The 12,789-nt window shown below is 45.1% G+C and overlaps 1 protein-coding gene across 1 annotated transcript; it reads left to right on the forward strand.

The window, feature by feature from the left end:
• Positions 1-5,299: 5,299 nt before the first annotated feature.
• TRAPPC4 (trafficking protein particle complex subunit 4) lies at positions 5,300-12,360 on the forward strand. The gene is given in 6 exon segments (XM_061550984.1): positions 5,300-5,377; positions 5,379-5,475; positions 7,115-7,289; positions 8,741-8,844; positions 9,787-9,913; positions 11,357-12,360. Coding segments are annotated over 6 exon segments (660 nt in total). The 3' UTR covers positions 11,436-12,360.
• The last annotated feature ends 429 nt before the right edge of the window (positions 12,361-12,789 follow it).

The raw sequence follows: 12,789 nt of genomic DNA on the forward strand, positions 1-12,789 counted from the left end.
TACGCTGCCAAGCCTGGTGGTGCCCATTCAGACGCTGTCTTTCCGACAGACCTGTTCTTCACCTGAGGACGGCTGCTTGCGTTGTGGCTGAAACGTCGTGAGAATTATTTTATTATGTTTTATTTGTATTATTTTATTATTTCCCTTCTACGTGACTTTACCAAAAGATCTTCTTGAAATACAGGAATGCGACTGCATTTCCCATATATATGCTAAATTCCTCTTGATATGCAGATTCTTTTGTCAAGGCGCATTTCCCCCCCCTTCCAAACCAGCTTAAATAGACGCTCCAAGCGTGGTGGTGTTTCATTCAGACGCTGTCTCCCCGACAGACCTGGTCTTCACCTGAGGACGGCTGCTTGTGTTGTGGCCGAAACGTCGTGAGAATTATTTTATTATGTTTTATTTTTATTATTTTATTACTTTCCTTCTACGTGACTTTACCGAAAGAACCAATAAGATGAATCCCTGCAGTCACGAAAGCTTTCAATCGAAATTTACCAAAAGAACCAAGAAGATTAAAGACCTTGTCACCGATTGTTGGGCACAAGGCCGTCCACAGCAATCGCAGTCGTGGTGGTGGCGCTAAACCCACTCACACTTGGACCACGTGGTCCAGCCGCAAGCAGCACACCTGAGGGACAAGGGAAAATGATCCTATTTAACAATTTTTAAATCCTTTATATTAAGTTCGCTTGCTTGCTTAGGACCGTGCAAATCTTTAGGTCGTTTTTTAACCCACTTCCCGTGATCCAATCGAGCTGACATTTTGCACACAGACTCGTTGTGCGTGACAATTAATGTTTGTGAAAAAATGTTTCCAAAATTTTACACTTTTTAGGACGAAAATATTATATTTAATTACCAATTGCTTAATGGTGCAATGCAATCATTTGACCCATAGTTGGCAGCCATCTCAAGCCAGAGGACGAGAGGACTCTAGCCGCCACGCATATAAAGGATTAATAGTGAAAAACTTTGTTTTTACGGGTTATACTTATTTTAATTTACCAGGTAAGGCCCACTGAACTATATAGCTCTTATTCTTGGTTTTTTTCGGTAAAGTCACGTAGGTAAAATATTAAAATTAATAAAAGTAAAATAAAAGTAAAAATACTTGATACAGCAAGCGTGCTGTGACGGTTCCACCTGAAGACGAAGGCTTGTGTTGCCTCCGAAACGTCGTGATTTTTATTTTATTTTTATTTGACTTTTATTAATTTAAAATTTTTACCCACGTGCCTTTACCGAAAAAACCCAAGAATATGAATCCTTGCAGTCACGAAAGCTTCAAGTCTAGAATTATATAGCTCTTTATTCGGAGGCGACGTGGCTATCACAAATAATAGCTCAACGAAGTGGCTCGTCATCGTGTGGATATTTACAGCGGCCGAATAATCGAAGCGCATGTTCATTCTAAATGTGGAGGGAAAAACTGGAGGACCTGGACAAAAATCCACGCGGCCATGGGGGGAACATGCAAATTCCACAGAAACAGGCGTCAGGGTCGGTATAGAACCCACAACCTCCTGTATACCAGGCGAGGCAGATAACATCTCAACTTAACGAAACGTCGTGAGAATTTTTATTTTATTATGTAAATTTTTATTATTTTATTATTTCCCTTCTACGTGACTTTATCGAAAGAACCAAGAAGATGAACTTGACTTTTGCCACTTCTCGGTGAAAAGGCGCCTCAGATGACGCGTATCGCACGGGGAGACAAGCGTTGTGCAATAATGAAATTGCACTCAAAATTAAATGAATTCGAATATTGTATTACCACAGAGGCCTTTGTTCTTCTTGTGACCGGGCAACCGACCTGGCAGAGACGTCAAAACAATTTACGCGGCCGAACTTGGCATAATCTGCAGAGGGTTCCCGGTGTAGCAGGCTAAAATAACCCCTGCCCCGATTAAACCCGGGTATAGTTTCAAGTTCAAGTTCATTTATTAGGTATAGCCCTGTGAGCCATTCGGCTCTTGAATCGGGTGCAACCGCAACAAACAAAAAACATGAACAAAAAACATCTTAAAGTGAATATGTCACTAAGTGCAAACAGAAAATCCAAGAAAAGGCAGCAAAATATTGCAGAAAAAAAAATCACCGTACACCAACGCTGTGTGCAAAAGTCCCAGTGGGATGCAAGTCAAACAACAACAACAACCACAAGACAACTTAGATTAAGGCCATCAGTCTAACTCTGTACTACAACAAACAAACATGGCCAAACTGATACACTTTTCGAAATCACCAAAATAAAGCCATGAAAGTTTGGCCCAGGCCAGAGTATATCCGGGGGGATAAAGTGTCCTAGGCTGAACTATACCCCCCGAGGCTTTAAACTAGACTGGGCCAGACCATACCCATCCAGGCCATAAGATGCCCCGTGTGAAAGTTCAAACGAACTTCAATCGATATCTAAAACGTGTATAAATGGAAGTAAGAATCTCAATTTGATCAATTGAAGCATTTTTAAGGTTAGGGTTAGGGTTTAAGGTTATTATTATTAAAGTTTTTCTGGTTGAAGCAATCACAGTCTATATGTTTACAGTTTTTAATAAAATGTTGGAAAAATGTAGTAATTCATGTGTTTATCGCTCACCACTATTACTATCATGGGGGTATGATTTGGCCTATCGGGGTACAAATTGGCCTAGGCCATAATATACCCGGGTATAATCTAGCCTAGGCCGTTTTAACCCCGGGTATACTACGGTCTGGGGGTGTACTACGGCCTGTTACACCGGCATGTAAAGCCAGGGCTTTTGTGATGCTGGCTCCGTTTGTCAAGACCCAGACGGTCACAACCAATTCACATTGGGAGATATCCAGCACTGGACTGGCACCCAGCGTGTCTCACCAGTGCCAGCTAAGTTACCATCACCCATTGTTCACGACATTATGAGCCCCCCGCAAAAAAAGATTAGGCAACTGACGAGGGGGGGGGGTGAGAAATGTGACGTCACATCAAAATGCGCAACTTTAAATAAATATAGACAACACGTTCTACTTAATTAAATCGACTTTTTAATAAATGTTTTCTCCTACAACATCAGAGTGCAGCGGCACATTAAATACGCACTACAATGACGATAGTTCAAAGCGATTTGATTCTAGATTTGAAGTTTTCGTGACTGCAAGGATTCATACTATTTGTTTTTTTCGGTAAAGTCACGTCGTGATTTAATTTAGTTTATTCATTTTTTACCTACGTGACTTTACCGAAAAAAACAAAGAGTACGATTTGAAGCATGTTTTATTTATTTTGGGGGGGGGGGTGGGGCTGAGCTTTGTGACGTCATATTTGAGGGGGGGGGGAGTCTGACTTTTTGTGACGCCGTGTGACGAAGGGGGGGTGTGTCAAAAATCGTCCAAAATCGCGTGACGTCATTTATGGACGCCCCCTTTGTGCACCGAGATGAAGAGACAAGAGGAGAGAGAGAGAGAGCGAGAGAGCTGCCTCCAAAGTCATCCACCCTCGCGACGTAGCGAGACAACCAGCGCCAGGCTCCATGTGGCGAGACGCGAGCGCCACTTCATGGTCCATGTTGGAAAAACTGAGGCAGCCGAGACAACAACTAACAATCTTAATTTTGGAGCTTTCGTGACTGCAGGAATTATTCTTTGGTTCTTTCGGTAAAGTCACGTATAAAGATGCTATTATTTAATTTATTATTTTATCTTTATACGTGTGTATGCTATTATTTAATTTATTATTTTATCTTTATACGTGACTTTACCGAAAGAACCAAAGAATAACAACAACTTCCCCGGGAATGATTGTTCAATATTGATTTGAAGTTCTAGATCGACACAACTACAAAAAACTTCCCGGGAATGATTGTTCAATATTGATTTCAAGCTTTCGTGACTGCAGGAATCCATACTATTTGGTTCTTTCGGTAAAGTCACGTAGGTATAAAAGAAAATAAATCACGACGTTTCGGGCGCAACACAAGCGTCCGTCATCAGGTGGGTGTTAAATGTCAGGGTGTTAGGGGCCGTCCATAAATGACGTCACGCAATTTTGGACGAGTTTTGACCCCCCCTCCCCCTCTCGTCACACGGCGTCACAAAAAGTCAGACCCCCCCGCCTCAAATATGACGTCACAAAGCTCTGCCCCCCCCCCCCCCGAAACCATATTTCCATTTTGAAAAAAAAACACGCTTCAAATCGCTTTAAACTATTGTCATTGTAGTGCGTATTTAATGTGGCGCTGCACTCTGATGTTGTAGGAGAAAACATTTATTAAAAAGGAGGAAAGCTGAAATTGAGCATAAAATTCACTTTAAAATATTCAGCGTCTAACTAAAACTGCAGATGTTCACAATATTATATTGAAATTCTCTTATAATTCTAAAATATTAAAAATAATTATAACTATAAAAAATACTTTAAACTTTGTCGTAGAACGAAGCTAAATGGAGAGTACAATTATAACGATCACATGTTCATTTCGCAGAGGGCGTGAAGGAGGCAAATGATCGACAAACTTCACCGAGCACGAGGGCAACGCGACCACTTGCGCGGAGATGGAGCGGATAAATCAGCTCGTTTTCAGCAGCAGCAGCAGCAGAAGATGGTTTGTGGATATCCATTGCAGGGTCGCGAGAGATCTAGAGGCCTCGAGAGAGATCACAATATTTATTTAGAACTGGGGGAAATCCTATAAGCTATGAAGCGCTTTTCCACCACCCCACCCCCCACAATAGGGGCACCGGGTCAGAACGTTACAACACGAATACAAAAACACAACAGAGTGCAAAGTATGGGAAAGGTAAACCAAATAACTTACAAAAATAAACACAAATAAAAACTAAACAATGTTTTTTTTTTATTTTGACAGATCAAGCCCACTTGAGCTGTCGGCTTCTTTTGTACTAATAGATTAACAACGACGGGTGTTCGATTATATTCATTTGGGGCAAATTAATTCCCCTTTCAACAAATGTTCAGAAAGGAGAAGAAGAAAACAAATACGAGGTTAAGACACGCGGGACATTGAGTACAATTTAAATAAAATAAAAATGATCAACAACGAGACGACAGATCGTACAAACGTATCACGAGAAACGAAACAAAATAGATTTTTTAACATTTTGTGAAGTTAAAATCATTGAATGGGGGTCGTGGGGGTCGTGGTGGGGGTTCGTGGGGGGGGGGGGGGGAGTCGTGGGTGGGGGGGGGTCGGTGACGTCACTAACACAATCCCCCTACCAAGATGGCGGCACACGGGTATGGGACCCCAAAGGCGCCATTGCCGTGACGTCCGCGACTCCCCCACCCCGCACCAAGATGGCGATCTTCAGCGTCTACATTGTCAACAAGGCAGGAGGCCTCATCTTCCAGTACGACAACTACGCCCCGAAGACCTGAGGTGGAGAAAACCTTCAGCTACCCCCTCGATCTGGTGCTGAAGGTGCACGACGAGAAGATAGTCGTCGCCTTCGGCCAGAGGGACGGCATTAGAGGTGAGGCCCCGGTTAGGCCCAGGTTAGGCCCAGGTTAGGCCCGTCCCTCCGTGTTTGCCTGAGAGGCGGTACCGGGTCTAAGGCCTCTCGGGCGGCTTGAGGATTCAGCCGAGCCCGTGGTCTAGCTACGGCCTCCCTGGTGTTAATTGTAAACATAACGCTTCTGCCACTACTATACGTGTGGCTTTACATTATTGTTCTATCCGGGTATGCTTAAATTGACATTTGTATCGATAAAAAGGCCCGTGGCTAACCCTCAATTCGCAATCGTAATGTTGATGCTGAAACTGCTGCTTGTGGTAGACTTTGTGTTACTTCCTGTCATTGCCACCATCATCACCTTCTGTGGTATATAAAATAGGTACTGTTTTGTGGATAGCCAACACACGGACGTTGTGTGTGGTGTGTGTGGTCGGAGTGTGGACAGAGAGAGTCACGTACAGAAAGATCCCCCGTGTATGCCTTAACAGACTTTGTGGGATCACGTACACACACACACACAGAGAAGCACGTAGGGTCAGTGAGAGAGACATTGACCCAGGGCAGGAGAGACGTACGGGGAGAGACAACAACAACAACACACTTATACACGGGAAGATAGACGACCACAGGGAGACGCACAGATGAAGAGAGACACACACTAGGAGACAGACATTGCGTGCAGACACGTAGAAGACACGGAGAGACCCGGCCACAGACAGCATCTGTGGCAAGCATCTGTGTCGTTTTGGCCAGACCAGCCCGGAATGTTGTTACGAGAATTACATATTTTGAAGTTATTCGCATCGAGCCATGGATTTCCCAAAAAAACACTGACTATAGTCAAAATATATATATATATATAGGGTGAGTCCATGCGTCCAATTTCATACGTTTGTTAATATGATTATAGTGTACAATATAGGAGTATGCAAATGGATACCTTGTACTCTAGTGGTAGTGCCTTACGCCTACAATTACTCTTATAAGACAGCCTAACAGCGTCTGTAAAATAGTGAAATGAAGCCTTGTTGGCGAGTCTTAGCTAAATTAAATCACGACGTTTCGGGCGCAACACAAGCGTCCGTCATCAGGTGGGACAACCACAGCAAGAAACAATTGCTGAAGTGGGCAAAAAAAAATAACCAAAGAGTATGGATCCCTGCAGTCACAAAACTTCAAATCTAGATTGAGTCTTAGCTAAACCGATTCCGGTCACCCACCCCCCCCAGCCACTTCATCAACTCGCACCGACCAGCGTAGTGAAGTATGTTCAAACAACCCCCACGTTCCTTGCAGCGTGAGGACGCCCTCATCCAACATTGGAAGGGCTCCATATGTCGATACAGTATATCCACTAAAAAATTATGCTCACAAGCAAATTCCATCTAAGACTATGTAAAGCTTGTGTTGCCTCCGAAACGTCGTGATTTTTATTTTATTTTTAATTAAAAAAACATTTTTTTACCTACGTGACTTTACCGAAAAAACCTAAGAATATGAATCCTTGCAGTCACGAAAGCTTCAAATCTAGAACAAAACGTAGGTTTAATTTGTTGCGTCAGGGCCCATGCCAATAATTGCCGTCTGCTCTAAATTGAAAATCTCTCAACGCCCGCCGCCGTGTTGTTTCTCGCTGCGCCGCTCTCTCCTGTAACAGTGGGGCACGCCGTTCTGGCCGTGAATGGCCTGGACGCGGTCGGACGCACGCTGCCGGATGGCCGAGATGTCCTGGCGGTGATCAACAACCCTGAGAGTTACCCCTTGAACCTGCGCTTCGGTCGCCCGCGCCTCTCCTCCAACGAGAAGCTCATGCTCGCCTCCATGTTCCACTCGTAAGTACCCCTCCCCCCAAGTCGTGCTGTGAGACTTGAGCGACCAGACGAAGCGAAGATCGGCATCAAGGTCGTACATATTGAACGGTCTCCCCGCGCCTCCGATTAGCACTGTTGCCTACGTACGGTGCGAAGGAAGTTCTGCATGCATACATACATGAAGGAAGTCTGCATCGCATGACATAGTCACTTATATCGCTCAGCAATATATATCTTCTTGGTTCTTTCGGTAAAGTCACGTAGAATGGAAATAATAAAATAATACAAATAAAACATAATAAAATCATTCTCACGTCGTTTCGGTCACAACGCAAGCAGCCGTCCTCAGGTGAAGAACAGGTATGTCGATAAGAAACGTCGTGAGAATTATTTTATTATGTTTTATTTTTATTATTTTATTATTTCCATTCTACGTGACTTTACCGAAAGAACCAAGAAGATGAATCCCTGCAGTCACGAAAGCTTTAAATCGATATCAGCAATATATACTTACACTTTTTTTATTTTACCAGGTAAGGCCAACTAAGCTGTATAGCTCTTTTTCAGAAACGACCTGGCCACAAATGGTAGCCCAACGAAGTGGCTTATCATGTGGAAATTTATAGCCGCCAAATACTTTAAACGTATTTTTCTAAATGTGGAGGGAAAAACTGGAGGACCCGGAGAATCATCCAAGCGACCACGGGACGAGGTAATATGCAAACTCCAAATATACAGGTGCCAGGGTCACGATCGAACCCACAACCTCCTGTATACCAGGTGAGGTAGGTAACATCTCGTCATGAGTGTGAGTGTCCCACGTACCGACAGCCGGGTCGTGGACAATTGATCAAGCCGGCAAACACGGTGAGGCGCAGTGATCCACCTTGGTGATGAGAGGCCTCATCAGCCATGGGACATTTATGTAACCGATATGTGCCATATAATGGTGATGGCTCCTCTCATCTGAGACCCTAATATCTAGGTACTCCTATTATTCGCGTCCTAAATAGTGTCAGAAAATCACATGTTTGTGCTTGTCTATGGATAGGTCAGACAGAAGTGGTCACCCAGGAATGTTAAACGAATCCGGATAAGAGGAGTCACCTGGAAGTGAATAAAAACTCGTCCTATTCGTGTTTATCCATGGATTAATCCGTTTGTACAGCGCCATTTTCAATCCACTGCTGGATGATGGCAGGACCTTCCTGAATAAATGTAGCAGGACCTTCCAGAAAAAGAGTCTCGGGACCCCGTGAAGTTTTGCTGGATTAAGATCGTAAACATTGCATGCGTACGACCTTTTGTCAATCCACATTGGTCAGTGCGTGCTGATGAAGGCGGGAAACATAGACGTTCTGATCTAGTACAGTTCAATTAATTTTACTGCACTGCCCTAATACTGACAATCTAGGGCGCATTATTGTTATTACCCCGTTTAACAATGTACACGCCTTGTCTGTGTTATGCAGACTCTATGCTATTGGGTCTCAGCTGTCTCCTGAGCTCAAGAGCACTGGCATAGAAGTCCTGGAGACCGACACATTCAAGCTGCACTGCTACCAAACTCTTACGGGTGAGTGCTCACATGCTTTACATATTTAATATAGTGGTGGGAAACCCGATGAAACTCAGTGGTTGTAAATGACTAGGGTTTGTGGATACCTTTAGCGGACTGCGCTATAAACCCAGACACCTGGGTTCGATACCCGGCCACGGCTAACATCTAGCGAGTTGTCCTGGGCCTCCCCTAGGTCGACTCACCCTTAAATGAGTATCTGGAGCGGTGTTTAAACATCAGCATAGGGGAGACGTATGCAGCTGGGCGTGGTGCCAGTAAGACCACCCCCACTGGTGCCATCGCAGCCTTATTAGGTGCTCGCTAACCGCAGTTAGGCCTCAACAGCAAGAAGCTTTTTGATGCGCTTTCCGATTTGAAGGGCACGCATTTTGACATGATGTATCGCGTTTGGCTCCAATATGCTGGGAGCTTCAGGAAACGAATTAAATTCCATTCAATTGAATTAGTTTCACTTGAGACATCATGCTGAGACATTGTGCTGAACAACAGGGTGGGGTACGACCGGAAATCTCATCGGAGAGCCGTAGAGCACAACTGCGAAAATCTACATGTAAGCCTATGAGGCTACACCAAGTATTCATGGTCTTTGTGTATGTGCGTGTGTACTGTGTTGTGTACTGTGTGCAGGAGTGGTCGTGTAGCAGTTAGAGCGCGCTGCGTTAAAAACCTGGAGACCCGAGATCGATTCCCACTCACGGCCAACACCAATGACGATTATCTGAACCGGTCCTGGGCCTCCCCTAGGTCGACTCAGCCTCAAATGAGTACCTAGTGGGGTCTGTTAACATCGCCGATGGGGAGACAAAGCCGGTCAGGCGTGATGTTGGCCACCCACCCCCTTCGTGTGCCGCGCCGGCCTTCACAGATTCTCGCTAACAGAACTTGTCCCAAAAGTCTGTTAAGGCTACACGGGGTGATCTTTGTCTTTGTGTGCAGGAACCAAGTTCATGGTGCTCTGTGAACCCCGGCAAGCAGGGATGGATGCTTTGCTGAGGAAAGTGTATGAGTTGTATGCGGACTACGCCCTCAAGAACCCATTCTACTCCCTAGAGATGCCCATACGGTGAGAGCCGTTGCATTCTGGGGCACATGGTGGTAGCTCCTTCACAGGATACTCCTCGCCAGTGTAGTGGGTTCACAAGCGACAGAGACGGTGTAGTCGAGGCACATTATTTATTATAACTTTACACTCGGCACAGGGCAACGTATACAACACTTGAAGGGGCAATGGCCCTTTCACCCGTACTGGACTGGGATACACCCCTAGGCTATCTGCCTAACTGTTCTGCTCCCAGGTCCTCCACTAAGGGCGCTAGGGGAGGCTATCTGAGCCGGCCCTGGTCAAGGCACAGGTCACGACACCCAGCCAGACAGACCTGGCTCTTAGAAGAACATCGGCTCTGAGGACGGCGAGTCAGAGGAGTTCCAGGGCCTATCTGCCCGGTCTTCAGTCTTCACTGATTCTTCGCTCCTTAGCTCCCCAACACTGCACCACGAGCCCTCTCGCTTCCCCGCCTTTTATACCAATTTGCCACCGAGGGGTGGAGCTGTGTGGGATCCCAGCATCCCCCCACAGCCCCCCAGGGCGGTAACCGTTTGCGGACGTGGATGTGGACACCCCTGTGTGCTTGTCCGTTTCCCTCCCGTAACACCCCTACACCAGTGAGCGTCATTGCGGGGCGAAACCTGGCCGAATATCCAAGACATCGGAGCAAATAATGTCGGGGAAATGTAACATGGTTCAGGGGTGGAGTATTTGGCGCAGTGATTGGCGACTTGTGCACTGCTCTGAAACCGATGACCTGAGTTAGATTGCCGGCCACGGCTAACATCAGTGATGATATCTCAATCCGTCCTGGCTTCTACCCCCCCCCCCGCCTTTCGCGAGCCCACACTAACTGGTGTGCATTGTGTCGTAGGCTCACAGATTCACTCGCTTGTCGGTATGCTGGGGTTTAAAAAAACTCCGATCCTCGCCACCCATGGTTACCAATCTCCGTTTAGATACAAATAAAGCAGTCATACGCTGCACGAGAACACCCACAGTGCTGTTAAATAATCTCGTCAAATCTCAGAAGCTAAGCAGGATTTTTAAGCCTAAAAAATGCTCGGGTGGGTGACCACCACGCACATGCAGCTTGTTATTGGCTGCACCTGGCCATCTGCCCTTTTGATGATGGTTAAAACCAAAGTGTTTGCCTTTGCTGGCCAAGGCGACATTGTCGTCACAATGTGGCATTCCGAGATGACGTAATTGAGCGTGGTGCATTTTGCGAAAGCATACGTCATGTGCCGCGTGACAACAATTCGTGGGCCACGTAATCTTACTTTATCATTCATTAATCACGCTTGTGAAGCCAACCGCACGTTGTAAATCGGTACAGAATCCATGCGTACGTGTGATTTTTTTTTCTAGTATTTAATGGACATGGAAAGGGAGCTCCGGTGCAAGTTACTCATTCTTCATGATGATTTCAACTTCGCCCCGATAATCTGCCCCTTGCAGGTGCGAGCTCTTTGACCAGAACTTGAAGGCCGCCTTGGAAGCCGCTGAGAAAGTGGGCACGGCAGGGCCGGGTATATGACCTTGAGCCGTACGCGACGACATCACAACTGCAACTACCCTGACCCCGTTCTCTCCCAATGGAGTCTCGCCACGCCCAGGGTTGCCGTAATCTCATTTTTCGTGCTCGGGAATTTTCCATGTAAATTTACACGACATGACAAATTACACTGGTCAACACACACTTTTTCTGGCACAAGGTATTCCAACGGTTTTAAGGTAATTTTGGGGTGCCGATTCCAAATCTGGCATCAGTTTTTGTCTATCCCATCAGGTTTTTGAGATATCAAATATTGCATTTTCAATAAAAACTGCAGAAGAAAAATATTAAATAAATGTGGATGTCTACATAAAATTATATTATAAATACACTATCCTAAAAATACAGCACCATATTTGAACACTAAAGCAGTCACTGACTCGCAACAACTTGCAATCATAAGTGACAGAGTTAATTTTGGGTAAAAGCAATGAAAATGGGGTATACCGATAGCATAAAATGAGATGTGATAGAGCAAATCTGAGATCAGATTTGGAATCAGCACCCTGAAATAAGTCTAAAACAGCTGCAAAAGTCCAGGCCAGAAAAAAACTTTTTTTTGTTGACCAGTGTTATAGCAATATCGGTTTTCCTTCTAAGTTTATCATTGTACTTTGCGTTTCTATACTTTCAGTACGAATAAAGGTAAAAAAAGTCATTCGACTGCAGTTCGCTGTCTGTAATACATCTTCTATTCATAGCAAATGTACAATCTGTACGATGTGTATGTTGTAGTATCACCATATCGCGGCAACCCGACACCTACTCACAACCGTTTGTGCTGATCTCACGGGATAACTTTGGGCAATGTAATTATTATTATATGTATAAATGTTTGCCAGTTAACAAACACGTTTTTATTTATGTCTTTTTGTTGGTCCCTTGAATAAATTACTTCCGTTTCAGACGTTTCTTTTTAGATGTTCATCCTTTATTTGCTTCGTGAGCACTCTCCCTCTACGTTCTATTTAGACGCAGGGGACTGTGTACAGAACGTGGTTAATCTGCCCAGGTGGCTTGGTGAATGAGCGAGCTATCGGAAGGTTGCAAGCTCAAAAGCTGATTGGGAGGTTGACCCGACCCATCATCCCCTCTGGTTGTTTATCAACATGAGCACCACTCTGTGTAGAAGTTAACAGCAGTTCTACTATGCTACACCTTCCCCCACCATGGGAATGTGGGATTACCATCACTGGCTCGGCTGTAAACGGGAGATGAGCGCTGCTTCAACACTCACCTGGGCAGGCAACCCCCTTTGACTTGACACTTTCACTGAACTTTGATTCTGCCAACTTTTGCACGCACGTATCCTTATGGAGATAACTCGTAGACCAAT

The sequence above is a fragment of the Lethenteron reissneri genome, chromosome 13 (genome assembly GCF_015708825.2).
Source record: "Lethenteron reissneri isolate LAM-NWPU_2019-01 chromosome 13, ASM1570882v1, whole genome shotgun sequence".
NCBI classification, from domain to species: domain Eukaryota; kingdom Metazoa; phylum Chordata; class Hyperoartia; order Petromyzontiformes; family Petromyzontidae; genus Lethenteron; species Lethenteron reissneri.